This window comes from Danio aesculapii, chromosome 2 (assembly GCF_903798145.1).
Source record: "Danio aesculapii chromosome 2, fDanAes4.1, whole genome shotgun sequence".
Taxonomy (NCBI): Eukaryota; Metazoa; Chordata; class Actinopteri; order Cypriniformes; family Danionidae; genus Danio; species Danio aesculapii.
In genome coordinates, this window is record NC_079436.1 from 24,708,535 (window position 1) to 24,726,651 (window position 18,117).

At 35.8% G+C, this 18,117-nt stretch overlaps 1 protein-coding gene and 1 long non-coding RNA gene across 2 annotated transcripts; both read left to right on the top strand.

Annotated features, from left to right (window-relative positions):
• Positions 1–111: 111 nt before the first annotated feature.
• Positions 112–11,006, top strand: rab3aa (RAB3A, member RAS oncogene family, a). Its single transcript, XM_056475827.1, has 5 exons — positions 112–185; positions 3,701–3,928; positions 4,058–4,176; positions 6,391–6,515; positions 9,179–11,006. The coding sequence occupies exons 2-5, from the start codon at positions 3,701–3,703 to the stop codon at positions 9,367–9,369; spliced, it is 663 nt and encodes a 220-aa protein (XP_056331802.1). The 5' UTR covers positions 112–185; the 3' UTR covers positions 9,370–11,006.
• Positions 11,007–16,287: 5,281 nt separating this feature from the next.
• On the top strand, positions 16,288–17,703 carry LOC130236035 (uncharacterized). Its single transcript, XR_008838435.1, has 5 exons — positions 16,288–16,358; positions 16,433–16,530; positions 16,805–16,861; positions 16,978–17,089; positions 17,616–17,703. It is a non-coding gene; the product is annotated as an uncharacterized LOC130236035 (long non-coding RNA).
• The last annotated feature ends 414 nt before the right edge of the window (positions 17,704–18,117 follow it).

The following is an 18,117-nucleotide window of genomic DNA, read 5'->3' on the forward strand; positions in this document are numbered from 1 at the left end:
TTTGTTGTTTTTCCTCATCTTTTTGCTTCTAGTAGACCGCTAAGTCACTAAGGTGACCAGGCGTGCTTGTGATTGGCTCATACACACGTCCGTCATTGTTTAGCTCGAGTGACGAAAGCAGGAGGAGCGCAGGTGCACAGGCTGGAAACTGCATCCAAACCACACCAAATAAACCTGCCGTTACGGTAAGCCAGAGCTTCTCTGCCTACATCACTCCACTTTAATCAACGCGTATATCGAAATCATCTAGAAGTAGCATAGAAGCAGCAGTGAATCCGCTGGCTCAATTTATAAACTGCGTAACCTTCATTTGACATCGCTAACGTTAACTGGAATGGTTCATAAACAGCCTTCCCTGCATAATCCATCGCTGTTTGCTAAAACCTAGCTCGTCAGCTGGGTTTTGACACTCGTTGACCGTTATACGAGTTATCAGTTTGACTAGTTTGGTGTTAACGTGACTCACTGACCCGAGTGGAAATGAAAATCATCCGTGTGTGTTAAGCGGATAGATGCTAACCAGAGATCCACTGACTTAAGCAGTATCAGTCATTCCTTTCTCGTTTTTACTGGCTGCTGTTTAGTTAAAGGTCTTTCAATTGGACAGTCAGTGCATAAACGTTAGGAGCTCTTGTCATACACGACGCTTTCTTGCTCTAATCTTGTACTTCAAGTCTGAGCCATATGTTTGCATTAAGCCGTAATACGTGTGTGCTCAGGTGGACAGACTATTAACAGACTTAAAATACAGTAGAAATTAACTTTCAGACCATGGTTTGTCTCTGTATATGAAGGAAACCCTTAGGTCTTCTCTGAAATTGTAATATTGGAATAATCTTCCTCTGAAAGGGTTTGTGTGTTCAGTTCCTGACAGGCAGCTAAGCACAGGGTTTAGCTTCACAAAACCTTTGAAATCCCTGGCCATACTGACTGCCGAGCTCAATCCTGAAGCATACGGTGATAGTGCAGGTTACACCCTCTATTCTGTTTGGATTTGTGTTGCAATTCAGCAAATAGACCGTGATTAAGGGAATATTTGTTTCAGCACACTATCAGGAACTGTTTCCGTTGTCTGTTTGTATTAAAATTGTACAGTAGATGAGTGCTTCAGTTTCAATAGTTCGATGTCAGTTGTTCTCTCTAATTGGTTTCATTGGAAATGTCTGAAGTGTACTTGAGAGCCTTCAAGGTTTACTTCACTCAAAAATTAAATTAGTGTCTTATACTCTCCCTTTACTTTATGGAAATTTTAGGTGACACCAATAAGTCTTGAAAAGCAATAACTGATATTTAGGCCAGTAGTTAACAGTAATAAATCAAGAAAACATCTTCATCGATTTGGCACACGTTGCATGCAAATTCTCACTACACATTCAAATGCAGAAATGCATGTCAGAAATGTGTCGGGGACCTCAAAAAGTGGCTGCTTCCTGTTTAGAAATAATGGGTGCTTCTCAATTCTAATTTGTGCATCCTCCTATCCTCTCCTTGCTTCCTTTCCTCGCATCTTGGCTTCATAACTTCAGGATGTGAAGGGAAAGAAAAGATGCAAGAACAGAGGAATGTAATCAAGTTGATGTATAGATTTGTGTGTTGTCGAATTGATGAAGATCTTCTCAGTTTATTACTGTTTTTCTTATTAACTCACAGCACATTTGAGATCTCTCTGCTGTCATACATTGACAAATCTTGATATGAGTTTTTTTTTACTTTATTAGAAAGCAGACTGCAAACAAATACAGAGTGACTTTATTTTTAAACCTTAAAAGCAGGGAAGCCTAGGTCTTATAAAAAATCATTTACACATTGCAAAAAATGCTGTAATTACAAATCTTTCCCACTGTGTAATACGCTTACACTGTAAACATCTAGTCTTCTCTTTACCATGAACTATTCTAAACCATATGTCTTTTCCCAGTACTGGGTTGCAGCACCACTGCGTAAAACATCTGCCGGAATAGTTGGCAGTTCATTTAGCTGTGGAGCCCCCTGATAAATCAGGGACTAAGCTTAAGGAAAATTAATGAATGAAGCACCTGTTTGATGTATGCAGTGTCATGTCACGTTGAGAGTACCAGTCAGAATCCTCCAACAGAATGTTGGCTACTAACATTAGCTACTTTTCCACTGCAGTTTAGTATGCCTAAAGCAAGCATAGAGACATATTATAGACATATCATTATAGTTACACCACCTCTGCATTTGCCTCTTCTGTGACATCAATCCAGGTCAACCCATCCCGCTCTTGGATCTAGTATTTCGCTACCAATGAGAGTAACGCCTGCACCTTGTCTACTGCTCACAATACAGTTATTTAAAATGAGACGCAACAGTCATTTAAAGGCATGAAACGGGGAGTTTCATTATGTGCCCAACAGCTGATTTTTACAGCGGCAACACAAACACAGAAACGGGAGATGGACCGTGATTCCGAGAGCAGCATTTACAGCGGATTTGAGAGCTGTGTGGAAGTGGAGGATTTTCAGTCCATAATATTGTAGTAATATTACTGTCAACTTAGTAACTAAATAATTTTGACTAAGTTATGTCTTTAAAAACTGAAAGAGTATTGCTGACGATACTAACTAACTTTGCCATCTGAATAAACATAAACAAAGAACACTGATCACACACTTACCAAATCCGTAGAGACGGGACAAGCAACGCAAACTGCAACTGCGTCTTTTTTTTAAAGGAAATGTGTGTCAAATCCGGATTTCACCATTTCCAGATGTGAAAAGCTCTCGATCCTTACTAACATTTTCTGCATGTGTTTGGAGACCACTGTAATCCACACATGTCCATCCGTGATCGGTGATCGGTGCTCTCATCACGGGGAAATGGAAACAAAACCTTCATTGTGGCACATTTATAAACGCAACACTGATGACCCACGTCTCCAAACAATTCTTCAACTACTTGTTTGAATTACAGTTGGCAACACAACGTGGCGTCTCTCTGAACCCTGTAACAGGTAAAAACATCTTCGAAGCTATATCATGCATATTAATAAACTTTCATCTCGTTCACAATGGAGCGCACTGATTGGTTTGAACCAAGTCCAAGAATTAAAGCACAGATGTGCTGAAAACTCAATGACGTCACTTTGTACCAGCCAGTACAGACAGCCAACCTCCACGCTGGAATTTACATATTGATCTCATCGTCGTGATGTAGCTTCAAAATTTCCTTTTAAACCGGATTTACTCTAAACAACACTAATTTTCACTTGTTACCTAAATATATGTGTTTTTGGCAACATGGGACATATGATTGATATATATACTGTCAACATCTCAAAAATGTGTTTTGGTGTTTCATGACCCTTTAAAATGGTTGTTGCTGACTTTAAATCTAGGGGTCTGTTGTCTTGTGTTGCAAATCTAATGGCACATTTTAGTAATAGTACGGTTTACTTTATTCCTCAACTGATATAATACTTGGCACTATATACAGAGTAAAACTCCCAAAAAGTGAGCTGTACTGAGAAGTACTATATATATACACGTATATAAGATACATAACTTTCATTTGTGTGATTGCAGTGGAAAAATTCCTGCTGCTGTTTTGGTTTTTGGCATATTTATTATCTCAAATTAATAAAAATACAATGAACACACATGAACAAACATGTTTAACCTAGAGCACATCATGGTTTTAGATGTTCTGTAGCAAATTTCAATCTATTTCGTTGTTGCAGATGGCTTCCGCGAATGATGCTCGGTATGGACAAAAAGACTCTGCAGAACAGAACTTTGACTACATGTTTAAGATCCTGATCATTGGTAACAGCAGTGTTGGCAAAACCAGTTTCCTGTTCCGTTATGCCGATGACTCCTTCACACCTGCTTTTGTCAGCACTGTCGGCATAGACTTCAAAGTCAAGACCATCTATAGGAACGACAAGAGGATAAAGCTTCAAATATGGGTAAAGATATATTTTCAGCTTTCCTTTTCACTTGAGTTTTGCCTTTGACCTATGCTGTGTTGATTTCGGTTTGGAAGTGTGTTTTTTGAAGCATCAAGATATCTCCAATCAAACAATTATGTATTTCAGGACACTGCTGGGCAGGAGAGGTACAGGACCATCACCACAGCTTACTATCGCGGAGCAATGGGCTTCATTCTTATGTATGACATCACCAACGAGGATTCCTTTAATGCTGTTCAGGACTGGTAAGAATGATCAATTTTGTCAGTAAATCATAAAAAATGACACATAAAAATAGAAATATAAAATAAACAAATAAAATATGACATAGTTTCTGTCAAACTCCTGGCAATCCTCAGAACATGATATATTTTCATCAAACAACAACCAAGTGCAATGTGATTTTTCCCACAATTAACTTAAATGCTGTATAACATGACAGTCACAAACATATATGAATTGTAAGTAGAGATGAAGTTAAAACTCACTCTGCCTATTTTCTAAATGCATGTTATTGATCTTACTGTGAGTGATTCCTCCTAGTTGTTACATCCGTTTCATTGTATATTTGGGGTGTAGCAGTACACAGAAGTCACGTGCTTGCCTTTTTCTGTTTATTTTAAACAGGCAGACGGGTTTTGTCACAATTAGCTACAGAACTAAAAAGCTTTTTGTGATAAGAAAAAGTACGAAATAAATAGAATAATAAAAAATAGGATGTTATTATTAGGAGATCGTGTAGGCCTCTTAAGCTTTCAAAGGTTAAGCCCAACACTTTCCTAAAACAACAGAAAAACATTAATTATGCGTTAAATGTAGGTCTATCCATCTGTTAATGCAGCAGCCAGTGCAGTGGACATCTCTTGTTCAATCACTGCTCTTGCGTGGGTATATAAGAGACAGAGGCTGGCTTATGTACACATGCGATAGGACAGTGTCCTATATTTGTATAGTTACTCTATCTAAATGCGCTTGATGGTTATGTGTGACCAATATCTGTAGCAGCCCTTTGAGATTTGTCAAGATAAAAGAATTTAAACTTTTATATTAGCACAACTCATGTAGCCTCTTCCACTATCAGACCAAGTGGTTCTGATCCCTTTAAGTCGGCACAGAAATGGTTTCTTTTCCACTTGGTGCTGATAACGTAACTCTTTGGAATGTAATACAAATGCGCTAGTCGTTGCCTTTGTAAGTCTTTGATAAGTACAATGTAAACCGCTAAATGAATGATGATCAGATAATTTTGTTTTTGGCACTACTTTTTTCAGATATTTACTTTGTTGAATAACAAAAAGTAAATAAATAAATAGGACGCTTCCACTTAGCCACCTATGGAGAAACTGGCAGCCAGGGAACAGAATAGTGATATATGCACACATTGGTTCCTGAAATTTGCATCTCGTGTTTCTAAATCAAAAAAAAAAATAATAATAATAATTACTAATGCTTACAGTAGCTTCTAAGACTTTACACACCTGAAACTTGTCTATAGCACTTGTTCACTGCTGCTCTTATAGTTGTGTAAATTGCTTCCTTGTCCTCATTTGTAAGTCGCTTTGGATAAAAGCGTCTGCTAAATGACTAAATGTAAATGCATTCTGTGAGAAATGGCTCTTCGGTTGTTTCAATGCTGTGTTTTTTTTCTGCCTTCCTCCGGTGATGAGCACATCTGATCTAACAGTATTCATTATCAAAGTACATGAACCAAACTGCGACACCCATACCATGACGATTTAAGATGAATACATGTACAGTTACACCCCTATTGTATAATGTTATCTGAAGCAAGATATTTGGCCAATAAGAGGGTGGCTGGGGCTATCTGTCATTAGTGATGGCCACTTTCAACATGCTGCCTAATGAAGCCTTTATACAAATCTTGCGAATCTTTTATTTTTTAAAAAAAAGTGGTGCTGTTATGGCATAACTATTTCAAAATTAGTAGTATTTGTAGTATTTACAGATGTTTTTGTTCAGCTTTTGTCATTATTTTGTGTTGCCTTGAATTCCTTGTAACATCAATCATTTTGCTAAGAAATTGGTTCATTTGATTCAAAGCTTTGAATACATTTGTTTCTCGCATCACTGTCCACCAGTGTCACAAAAATGTAACCAAACAATGTTTTACCCATATGTAAATCAATTGCATCTGATTATAAGCTTCACCTTGTAAAAACTGCATTGTGAAAGTGGTGTACCAGTGATATTTTACCATTTCATCCAGAAACAGTGTAATTTAGGTTAAAAAACACACAATTACAAATGCCATAAGCATGTATTTAAGTTCCCCTTTCTATGACAAGTCCTTAAATTGAACCGATAAAGGAATCAAAAGAGTAATGGAAGTAAAAATGTCACTGTTTACAAAGCATGTTTTCAAAGACTGCATCTTATTTAATTAAAGAAGTATTTAAGCAGTTCATATTCTCCATTTAAATGTATCTCACTGTTCCCAGGTCCACACAGATTAAGACGTATTCATGGGACAATGCTCAAGTGCTGCTGGTGGGAAATAAGTGTGATATGGAAGACGAGAGGGTTGTTGCTGGAGAGAGAGGAAGACAGTTGTCCGAACAGCTAGGTGAGTTTTCCTGATTTTTATTTTTTTTTGCATCTAAAAAGAATGTTTATATGCTAATCTGATGTAATCAAGCTTTGTCAAATGTTTCATTTATCTTAATGTCAATTAGGTAGCTCTGAATTTTCAGAGCTTGAAGTACTGTAATGGGTGCAGTGTCAGTATTATTGTTAAATTTATGAAAGTTAATGATTTTTGTTTTCTCGTTTAAGTTGCTATAACTTTCAATTTAGTTGTAGTTTGCTTCCTTAATTGTTTTGTTAATTGTAGTTTTTTTTTGGAGCACATTTCTGTTTGGTTTTTCATATAGTTAACATAAACTGTCCAGTGTTTAGTGTTTGCACAGCTTACATGAACTCTTGTGCAAACCTCTTAGTAATAAAATTAAAATATAAGTTTGAACCCACACTGAACCAAAGAACAGGCAAATCCAACGTAAACTTATAAAAGTAAAAATTATTTAGATTTCAGACAAACATCTTTATATTAAAGATAATATATGTAGTTAAACAGCTCTAGTTTACATTTTTGGCAGATGAAGAAAAGACAAGATGTTTCATGTTTGTATGGAAAAGATGTTTTTGTACATATAATTATGCACTTGACTGATGTTTGGCTGTAAAAGCACCATCTAAAAGGTCTCTTTAAAGGGCCCATATTTTACCTCTTTTTTTAAGATTTAATATTAATATTATGGTTCTTCTGAGTGTGTCAGTTTAGGTTCAGTTTAAAAACACAATTCAGATTTTTTTATTATAATGTGTTAAAAAGTGTCATGTTGGGGGCGTGTCCACAGTCGCTGATTTATGGTGTGTTGCTTCACATGTAGATTAGTTTCGGCTTCCCGCCAACGTAACAAGGGGGCGGGGCCATGAGCTCACCCGCTCTGCGTTTGCAACAGACAGGCAGACGGAAAAGGAGAGAGAGAGGATCACCATTCAGTCGTACATGTACGACTCTGACACAGACCAAGCAGAGAGTACAAAATCACTTGTGTCTTTGTACAGTTTTACAGCCAACTGTGTGCTAGTTTCAAGTGCCGAGCTTGTACACAGAAACGAATAACCACGCACACTGAATTAACTTTGACTGATGCACCGGGTGCGCCGTTCGAAGCCGCGACACGGCACACCAGACACTCTCTGTAGCGCGGCAGAAACATGAAGTGTCCCGAATCGTCGCACCACACCTTTTTGAATTCTAAACATAGGTTTCTGCAGCGGTCCGCGGCGCCCAGCCGTCGACTTGAGTGTACCCTGATAGAAACCTATGTTTAAAATTCTAAAACGCATGTTCCTTTAGTGATATCGCTTCGACTCACGCTGAAAATGGCAGACGGGAATTAACAAACTGAGGATATGATGAAGCGCCTCTCAATCAATATTGGTGGGCGGGGGGACCGCTCTCCTACGTCAAGTAGCGGTCGGTTTGAAAACCGCTCCAATTGGTCCTCCGTTTTTTATGTTGTTAAATTGAAACAAAAAAAGCACTGGGTGTGCTTATATCACCCCAATATGACAGTCTATACACCGTACATGCACAAATGTCTGTCCAAACAGCTTGAAAAGTAGATTTTTTACCATAGCTGCCCTTTAAATTGCCACAGGTTTTTCTGCCATAGAATACGTGCTTATTAATTCGGAAAACTATTATTTATTTTTGCAAAAAAATTATTTAGAAGTTATTTCAGTAGATATATGAATGTTGATGAATGTTTTTAGTTGACTTTATAGTTTTTCATTTGACTAAGAATTTTAGTCCTAGTTTCTGTTTACTAAAATAATTTACATACAGCAGGTAAATAAGTATTGTGCGCATAACAATTTTTCTCAGATAACATATTCCTAAAGGTGCTGTTAGCTTGGAAGTTTTTACGAGATATCTGTAACTTCCAAAGTAATCTATATATACAAAGAAAACAAAACTAATTCGTTTGGAACAGGGGTCACCAACCCTGTTCCTGGAGAGCTACCTTCCTGCAGAATTCAGCTCCAACCTTGATTAAACACAACCAAACCAATTAATTAGGACCTGAAGCAGTACTTGATAATTACAGACAAGTGTGTTTGATCAGGGTTGCAACTGAAATGAGCAGGAAGGTAGCTCTTCAGGAGCAAGGTTGGTGACCCCTAGTTTATAAATGAAGTTATACGTAATTAAATAAAATGACCCAAGGAAATGGGTATTGAACACAGGAAGAAAGGAAGGTTTAAAATAACATGGAATACCCAGACAGCAGATGAAATCTCTCAGTAGTTATTCAGCAACCCTCTGCCCCTCATCAGTGTAAATGAATATTAGCTGCTTCAGTCACAACACCTACATTACCAGATGTTGAAGATGAAACCAGGGTGGACATTTCAGCAAGACAATGATTTCAAACACAGCCAATGAAACACAACTGATTTCTGAAAAGAAAATAAAGCTGCAGATAGTCCGATCAGATTTCATAGAAGACACCCACAGAATCAAGAAGATTTAAAGACTTTGTTGAAGTTTTAGGAACAAAATACCTGACCAATGCATGTGACTCCCTTCTCCATACAAGAAATGTCTTAAGCAATCCTTTTATAGAAAGAATTAAATACCTTTCAGTAGTAGTTATCTCTGTGTGTCATTCCAATGTTATTGCGTATAACTAAGTTTTCAGATTGATTTTGTTACAGGCTTTGAGTTTTTTGAAACCAGTGCCAAGGACAATATAAACGTGAAGCAGACATTTGAGCGTCTGGTGGACGTAATCTGTGAGAGAATGTCAGAGAACCTGGAGTCAGCAGATCCATCCATGACTGGAAACAAGCAGGGTCCTGAGCTCTCGGAGCAACCGCAGCGCTCGCACACAGACTGCGCTTGCTAACCGGAATCACTCGCAAACGCAGACTGAACAATGGAAAGCTTTGGTAAGAGAAGAGCTGATGAGATGCAGAGAGCCTGTCTTTTTCTGCCAGCATCTTTATACCAGATTTTGAATGATTACAAGTCGATTTAGGGTCTAATGAATTCCAACGTGAAATCGGGTGAATGACAATTTGTGGTCCAAATTCACATAAATATCCTCAGTTTGTTGGCAAGACATATTCAATTCTTTTCTAAACAGACAATTACAGCTTTACGATCAGACTTTAGTGTGGAAAACATCAGCATGAAGGCTCATGATCGATTAAATCTTAAACTTGAACTATCCGTAAAGTACTGTTTCACTCTTTTATGAAAGTAAAGAGTGAATACCGAAGTCGCACTAATTCATTTGCTCCCTATCACTTTTAAATAACAGCAGGTGTATTTTATTATACATATTATATTATATAAGTAAAATGCTATATGTGTCATAATCAATGTTATTAGGAAAAAATAATTACCATGTGCTTAAATGCTACTTGTTTTGTAAAATGAAGAAATTATTGTTATTATTATTATCATTATTATTATTATTATTATTACTGAATTTAAGTCACATGATCAGTCTTGTTTAGTCCAGTTCATCCACATACTGATGATTATTTTACCACATGTATGAGTGTCTGTGTGCATGTTAGTATGCCATCCTAGTATAGATATTTTGTTTACAAGAATAGATAGGGGGTTTATTATCATTCTACTGGCTGAAAGCAAAAGCATCATCAAGGAATGAGTTATTGGGCTTTAAGTGTGTATTTTGAAGAAACAGTAATATTAAAAACTAATGTTATTTGCTTTAAGTGCTCATTTTGGCATCAGAAACAAATCCTGCAAAGATATTAAGATAATTTACTGAAAATGCATCACTGATTAATCACTTGTTAGTGAACACGATACTGTTGTTAATTATGTTACGATTAAGCGTTAATTTACTGATTTATTTATTGCATATTTATTTTCATGCATTTTATTGGCGTATGACTTCTGTTTTCGATCAAGAGAGCTACTGCTATTCTTACAGAATAGGCTTAGATCCCTGAAATGTCTCACTTTTAGAGTTTTATATACAGAAGGATGCAGTGAATGTATGAACCTCCTGTGTTATGTGATTTTTTTTCCCCCCTATGCAATGCAGAAGATTTCTCATACCAAATAGTAACTATAAATGCAGGGACACTGTTTGTAATGTGCAAAATTTATCATTTCTACCTTTTATTTATATCCTGTTTACGGTCCGTCTAAAACAAAGGAATTAACTTTTTTTTATACAGAGACATAATTTGACACATTAGAAAGCTTTAGATGTTGGAGTTGGAGGACTAGTAGATTTGGTTTTGATACTCTTTTTGTAGTTTGTCATTTTGAGTTGTACAATAGTTCTGCTACTGTTTCTGCACTATGACGGATGTCATTTTTAAGAAATGGCTCACAGGTTTTAAGTGTGGTACATCATATAATGCTGTTTTTCACTCTTGGACAGAATGATTAAAATAATCCACTACACTAGCAACGGATATGCGCAGGACACTTAATGTTACGAGTTTTATTCCAAATGAAATGGCCACATGCATCTGTTTGAGTTCAATAAAAGCTTTGTTTGGAATCTGTTGTGTTGTGAGTGACTGTCATTGGGAATGATCTGTGCCTTCATATGATTTGTAATCAGGGTCACTGTGTGATGATGGCCTATGCAACTTGTAGAACGTTCAGGGGGGAACAGTAAGTCTTCAAATGAACAGTTTGATAAATGAAAGATATTTATGGATGCTATATTAACCACACCTTGCCAGTACAAGGTTGGACACATTTGTCTTCAGAATGAATTAATTATTTGTGGCAGACATTCAACAGGTTGCTAAAACATTCCTCCCCACATTGCAGTCATATATATGGCAATATATGCAAATTAAATATGTGACATATCGGTTCATATTTAAATTTCATTAATAGAATGTAAAATATGCTACATTTTTTATTTTGAAAAGGTAAAGGTAAACTTTAAATATTTTTAATAATGAAAAAACAAAACAAGCAGGTGGCAGCTCCTCACCGAAACTACCTCGCTGCATAGCTATTATCTCTAAAAGAGATCGAGTAAAATACCTGAATTGTTTGCTTATTATATATATATATATATATATATATATATATATATATATATATATATATATATATATATATATATATATATATATATATATTGAAGTCAGAATTATTAGCCCTCCTGAATTATTAGCTCCCCTGTTATTTTTTTGCCCCAATTTCTCTTTATCGGAGAGAAGATTTATTCAAAATATTTCTAAACAATAGTTTTTATAACTCTTTTCTAATAAGTTTATTTAAATTTATTTATTTAAATTTATTTTATCTTTGTCATGATGACAGTAAAGATTATTTGACTAGATATTTTCCAAGACACTTTTATACAGCTTAAAGTGACATTTAAAGGCTTAACTGGGTTAATTAGGTAACTAGGCAGGTTAGGGTAATTAGGCAAGTTACTGTATAATGATGGTTTGTTCTGTAGACTATCGAAAAAAAAATTAGCTTAAAGGAGCTAATAATATTGACTTTAAAACTGTTCATGAAAAAATAAAAGCTGCTTTATTCTAGCCGAAATAAAACAAATAAGACTTTCTCCAGAAGAAAAAATATTATCAGACATACTGTGAAAATTTCCTTGCACTCTTAAACATCGTTTGGGAAATTATATAAAAAAAAAAAAAAAATATATATATATATATATATATATATATATATATATATATATATATATATATATATATATATATATATATATATAATAATCTTTGTATTTTTTTACACCTATGCACACCCTAACCTGCAAAACAGTCACTGCCAATGGAATAAATGACCTTTTTACGTTCCATTTAGCCAATGGTGTATGCAATGGTGTAATAGTATTATTTATACTCGAATTATAGATTATATATAGCATACACATACTATTTCATATTCTATGTGCTATTATTAATTAATCTTTTCAGATATAATGTACTATTTTATTCTACAATATTGTATAGAATTTGTACTATTGTAATAATGTGTGATTCATTGCTTTTTATAAACTGTTTTTGTTAACTTTTATAAAACTGTAAGAAAAAGGAGAATTCCAGCACTTAAAGTGATAATACATCTCTCTTTACATTAAAAGTTTGACATTTCTTACTTCTGAGTAACTGGATTTTTTTCACTCCACAAATTTATAATCATTTAATAAAAATAAGTCCTTGTTGTATTTTCTATCCGAGAAAACAGCAGCTCCTCCATTCAGTTGCGTGTTTATAGTGCACTGATGACCGGAATCCGCGATTTCGAGCAACGGACCAAAGCTGACCATACTGGTTAGATACAGATGAATTGCCTGAAAAATAAGACTTATATGCATGCAAAATATAATATAAACATACAAAAGTTAGCCGAACTGAGAATCAAACTTGCTATTATTTATTTACTCAAAATATGGTGTTACAGGGACCCAAATCCTTAAGAGAATTATTATTATTATTATTATTTTTCACGACTTCACGATTATCACGCACTGCATCTTTAAGGTGATTCAACATGGCGTTGCTGTGGTTACCATAGTCACTGGCGTTCTAAAAAGAATGTGTTCGAAAAACGGAAGATGGCGTTGAGAAACTAGTGTGACCTCCATTAAGTGTCTAACCGTCGCTGACATTAGCGGTATGTAAAGGTAATTTTAGGTTATTATATTTGGTTGTTTCGACGTGGTTTTGCTGAAGAACACTAAAGGTTTTATTATTTCTCTCTGTCATATCGTTCCAGATAATTATATTAGTTTTTTGACGTCTTTTTTTGGTTAGACTGTAGATTGTACTGAATGTTGGTTGGAATTGGAGATTGCTGTATTGTCGACTTGTCAATTTTAGGATTTTGAAGATATATATATATATATATATATATATATATATATATATATATATATATATATATATATATATATATATATTCTTTTGTGTACTCTGTTATCTTCTTTAGTAGCCTATTTATAATTGAAAAATGCCATTTGTTATGTTGTCAGGTTGGTGGACCGATAGATACAGTATATTTTGTTTGTTTGTATGCTTCATTGCTATCTAATTTAACATTTGCAGATTGTTATATGTTATATTTCTGTTGTATTATTTATTTGTAATTTATGCTGTCATTTGTTTTATTGACAGTTTTACTAATTATTGTAACACATTTATCTATTCTAAGTTTATAGATTGTCATCTTGTAGAGTATTTACTTATACAGTAGCTGTGAAATATTATTTGTTAGTGTTAGAACAGAACCATACTGGAGACAATGGTAGATGAAACCTCCAAAGAAATGTATTAAGATGAATTAAAGACTTGACATCTTTCTATTGTATTTTGCAGACTGGAATGAACCACATAGAGAAAAATGGGATCACACAGCTCAGCAACGACTTTATTGTCAGGAATTTATTTTTAAAAATCAGATAGAGGGGTGCATCGATGGACGTCCTTCCAGGATGAAAGGCGTGCTGTTTGGTATAGATCAGTGGTTCTCAAACCTTTTCACAGTTCAAAAACAGGGCAGATTCATTCATAAAAATAATGTCAGTCACTTTAAACTTTATAAATCTGAACTGGACGGTGCTTACATATAAATAAAAATTAGTTTAAAAGTTAATTAAAATCAGTAATGTTCGTACAACAAATTTGTATGGGGAGAGCGGGGATAGTTGTACTTTTATTATATTTCTCTATATATCTTTGAGATCTTGAGTTATGCTATTAAATGGCTTATAAGTTATTTTTGCAGCACAAACAGAAAATGTGGACACTTTTGAGTTTCAAACCGGAGGAGTCAAATGTATCAATTCACCCCACAATCTGGGGTAGTTGTAACACACCCAGTGGTGAGATGTAACATTATAAAATAAGAATTATGACCAAAAAATATTAAGCTTTCAGTATAATTTGTGTGTGTCTGTGTTACAAACCTGAATAAAATGTGCATAAGCTTAAACAATTGAACACTATTTGTGTGTGCAGTCTTCATGAGCTCACAGAGGACAAACACTGAGCTTAAACTACTTTGACCTCTTTCTCTTTTAAGAGCTATAGGAATACTGACATTAAATCATATAAATAGAGTTTTAAATGATGTTGCTAGCAAGGGTTTTGTTGTTATAACTGACCCAGCGTCATGTGACCATGAATCTGTTCTCCTTACAGCTAACAGCTAAAACTTTATCACCAACAATGTGGATTAAATATATCCATACACAGACACACAAATTACGTGAGTTTAACTACAAATCAGGCATTGCTATCTCAAACATAATTAAAGTAAAAAATATTGCTTTCTTAGCTGAAATGTCATTTTTCACATCTAATATCTGCTGTGTCTGTCACAGGACTTTACAGTTTCATATGTGGTATGGGGACTAATATATGTAAAGTGAATCAGCTGATTTTTCACTGTAGTTTCCGGTTTAAGAGATTGGAAGTGTTACAACTATCCCCGCTCTCCCCCTTGAAATCTAAACATGCACTTGTATTTTAAATATATGATTCACAATTAAATATAATGAGAGATTAGACCTGCTTACTGCGCGTCATTTAAAGTATGTGTTTCAGAAAAGCCAGTGATTGTAAATACATTGTTTGACCAATCCATCCATGATTTATCAATTCATAAGTGCAGCATTTCCATGATCTGGTGGAATTGAGATCATATCTTAAGTAAACATTGGAGTTTGTGTAAACTGTGCACCCGACCATCGTTTTCAGGCTGACTCGGGTAAGGTTTACGGGTGCTCTGTCTGTGCACACAGAGACTAACTTTAATTTTTGTGCTTCTCCAAGCTGCAAACATGGCAAATTTGCTAGAGTCTATGTTCTGCGGCCCGCACCATTTGAATCACATCCAGATTCATTTAAATCTGAGGTAACAAACTAAATCGTAAGACACGCCGCTAAGCTATTTACATAACATGCATCGAAAACACGCATTATTTAACACAACTACGAACACATTTTAACACGTTTGTCATAATTATTTTACCAGTGATGCAGCATGGGGAAATTCCTGAGTTTGCAGTAACTGAAATGCAAACAGGACTGGTCTGCAAAAGCACTTCTCTAGCTTGTGTCTGGTCGAGAGCTCCACGTTTTTTTAGATACTTAGCATCTGATGACGTGACGCATTAAACGTATTAATCACAATGGTGTGATCATACACTATAAGGAACAGCCAATTCTGATCACATCGGAGTTATTGTACGTGTCAAAGAGTAAAAGAGTGTTCATATATTTGTAATTTCTATTCAGTGATTCGACCGCGTACCACTAGATGGAAGCCCGTGTACCACATTTTGAGAACCACTGGTATAGATAGTTAGATAGGCCTGTGTTAGGTTTTTCCTTATTCAGCTAATAGATAGCAGGCTGAAGAGGAAGACTCACAAGAGAATTGGTGGAGATTTATATACAAAATCCTGGAGAACAGCAGGAAGGGTTTTGTGTGGGGCTGTTTTTTTTTTTTTTTTTTTTTTTTTGCAGATTGGACTGGAGTAGATGAAGGAAGACTCACAAGGGGAACAGTGGAGATATACTTGAAGACCTGGAGCTCAGGAAGCAGGTAGAACTGCTTAAGCAAACTGAACAATGGAGTTAGTTTTCCAAGAAATGTATTGAGATTAATTAATGACTTGGTATCTTTCTCTTTGGCAGATTGGCATGGAGCATGCGGAGGAACAGGGAAACACACGTCAGTAAAGAGAAGTACATCATAATAAATTAGGTACTGCCTTACATTTTTAATTGAATTAAATCAACTTTACAAAACATTTTAAAGTTATATACTTTAATTTTTAGAGAGTAAGTGTCACAGAAGGGAAATGATTCAGGTGAACAATATAAACGAGGATTATTTACAGGATGGCAGGTGAGTATAAGCAGGGGAGTATATTGATGCAGATGATACAACCATGAACATAAACTGGATATTTGACTGTGCAGGCTTGGAGTCGGAGACCACAGACGGCAAACAGGATGAAGGAACCAGACGAGGAACCAGGAGCCACCACACTAGGAGAGACATGGAAGACACTGGAGACGTAAGTAAACTGATATCTAAGAATCACCACTGATGGTGTATAGGGAGTTCAGTCCTTTCTTTACTAGCAAAGAGGCCGAACACATTATTGTAACTCATTTATCTGTTCTAAGATTACAGATTGTCATCTTGTATAGTATTTACTTATACAGTAGCTGTGAAATATTATTTGTTAGTGTTAGAACAGAACCAGACTGGAGACAATGGTAGATAAAACCTCCACAGAAATGTATCAAGATGAATTAGACTTGACATCTTTCTATTGTATTTTGCAGATTGGAAAGAACCACATGGAGAAAAAGGGAATCACACACCTCAGCACCAACTGGATGGTCAGGAATTTATTTTTTAAAAATCAGATTGACGAGTGAATTGATGAACATCCTCCCAAGATGAAGGAGTGGTGGTTAATATAGATAGATGGTTAATTAGGCCTTGTCTGAGTCAGCTTTTCTTTTTTAGGTAATGGAGAGAGAGCAGGCAGAAGAGGGAGACTCACAAGAGCATCGGTGGACATTTACCTAAAAAATGCTGGAGGACTCTGTCAGTGCTGTCTATAGGTGCGTCCCAAATCGCATACTAATACACTTTTCTATGCCATTTTGTAGTATAAATAGTGTAAATAGTGCGTTCACACTGAAATATTCTAAAAAGATTAAGTGCACTTTAATTTCCCGGATGATGCACTTATTTAACTGTTAAAGTTAAGTGTGGACTGTTGGACACTTCACACACTCAACAGCCACAGTTTTGATCATGTAGTGGAAGGGGTCGAGCTATCAGGCACTTTAGTTTGATTACTTTATCTTGGATTATGAAAGCAAAATTCTCCTACGAGAGTGATTGTACCGCTTCCTGATGGTGAATGAGGTTATACTCATAGCAGGTGTTATTTGATAGTTTGGTAATTTGTTTCAGTAATTTGGCAACAGTCAAACATCATCTGGGAAACGGTTTGAATTTACGGTTAGTAAAAAACCGTTAGTGTTTTATTTGGGATGACACTACATACATATACTTTACTGTTGAGTGTGTAAGTGCATAGTGTATATGTTCATAGTGTATAATGTGTCATTTGGGATGCAGCTTTTGTCTTTTGCAGGTTGGAGTGGAGCAGATGAAGGAGACTCACAAGGGGAACAGTAGAGATATACTTGAAGACCTGGAGCTCAGGAAGCAGGTAGAACTGCTTAAGCAGACTGAACAACGGAGTTAGTTTTCAAAGAAATGTATTAAGATGAATTAGACTTGACATCATTCTACTGTATTTTGCAGTTTGTAATGGACCACATGGAGAAAAAGGGAATCACACACCTCAACAAAGACCGGAAGGTCAGGAATTTCTTTATAAAAAATCAGATTGACGGGTGCATGGATACAGGAGTGGTGGTTGGCATAGATGGTTAATTAGGCCTTGTCTGAGTCAGGTTTTTCTTTTTCAGGAAATGGAGAGAGAGCAGGCAGAAGAGGGAGACTCACAAGAGCATTAGTGGAGAACAGCAGGCAGGGCTTTGTTGGTGCTGTCTTTGTTTTTTGCAGATCGGTAAGGAGCAAAAGAAGGAGACTCACAAGGGGAACAGTGGAGATA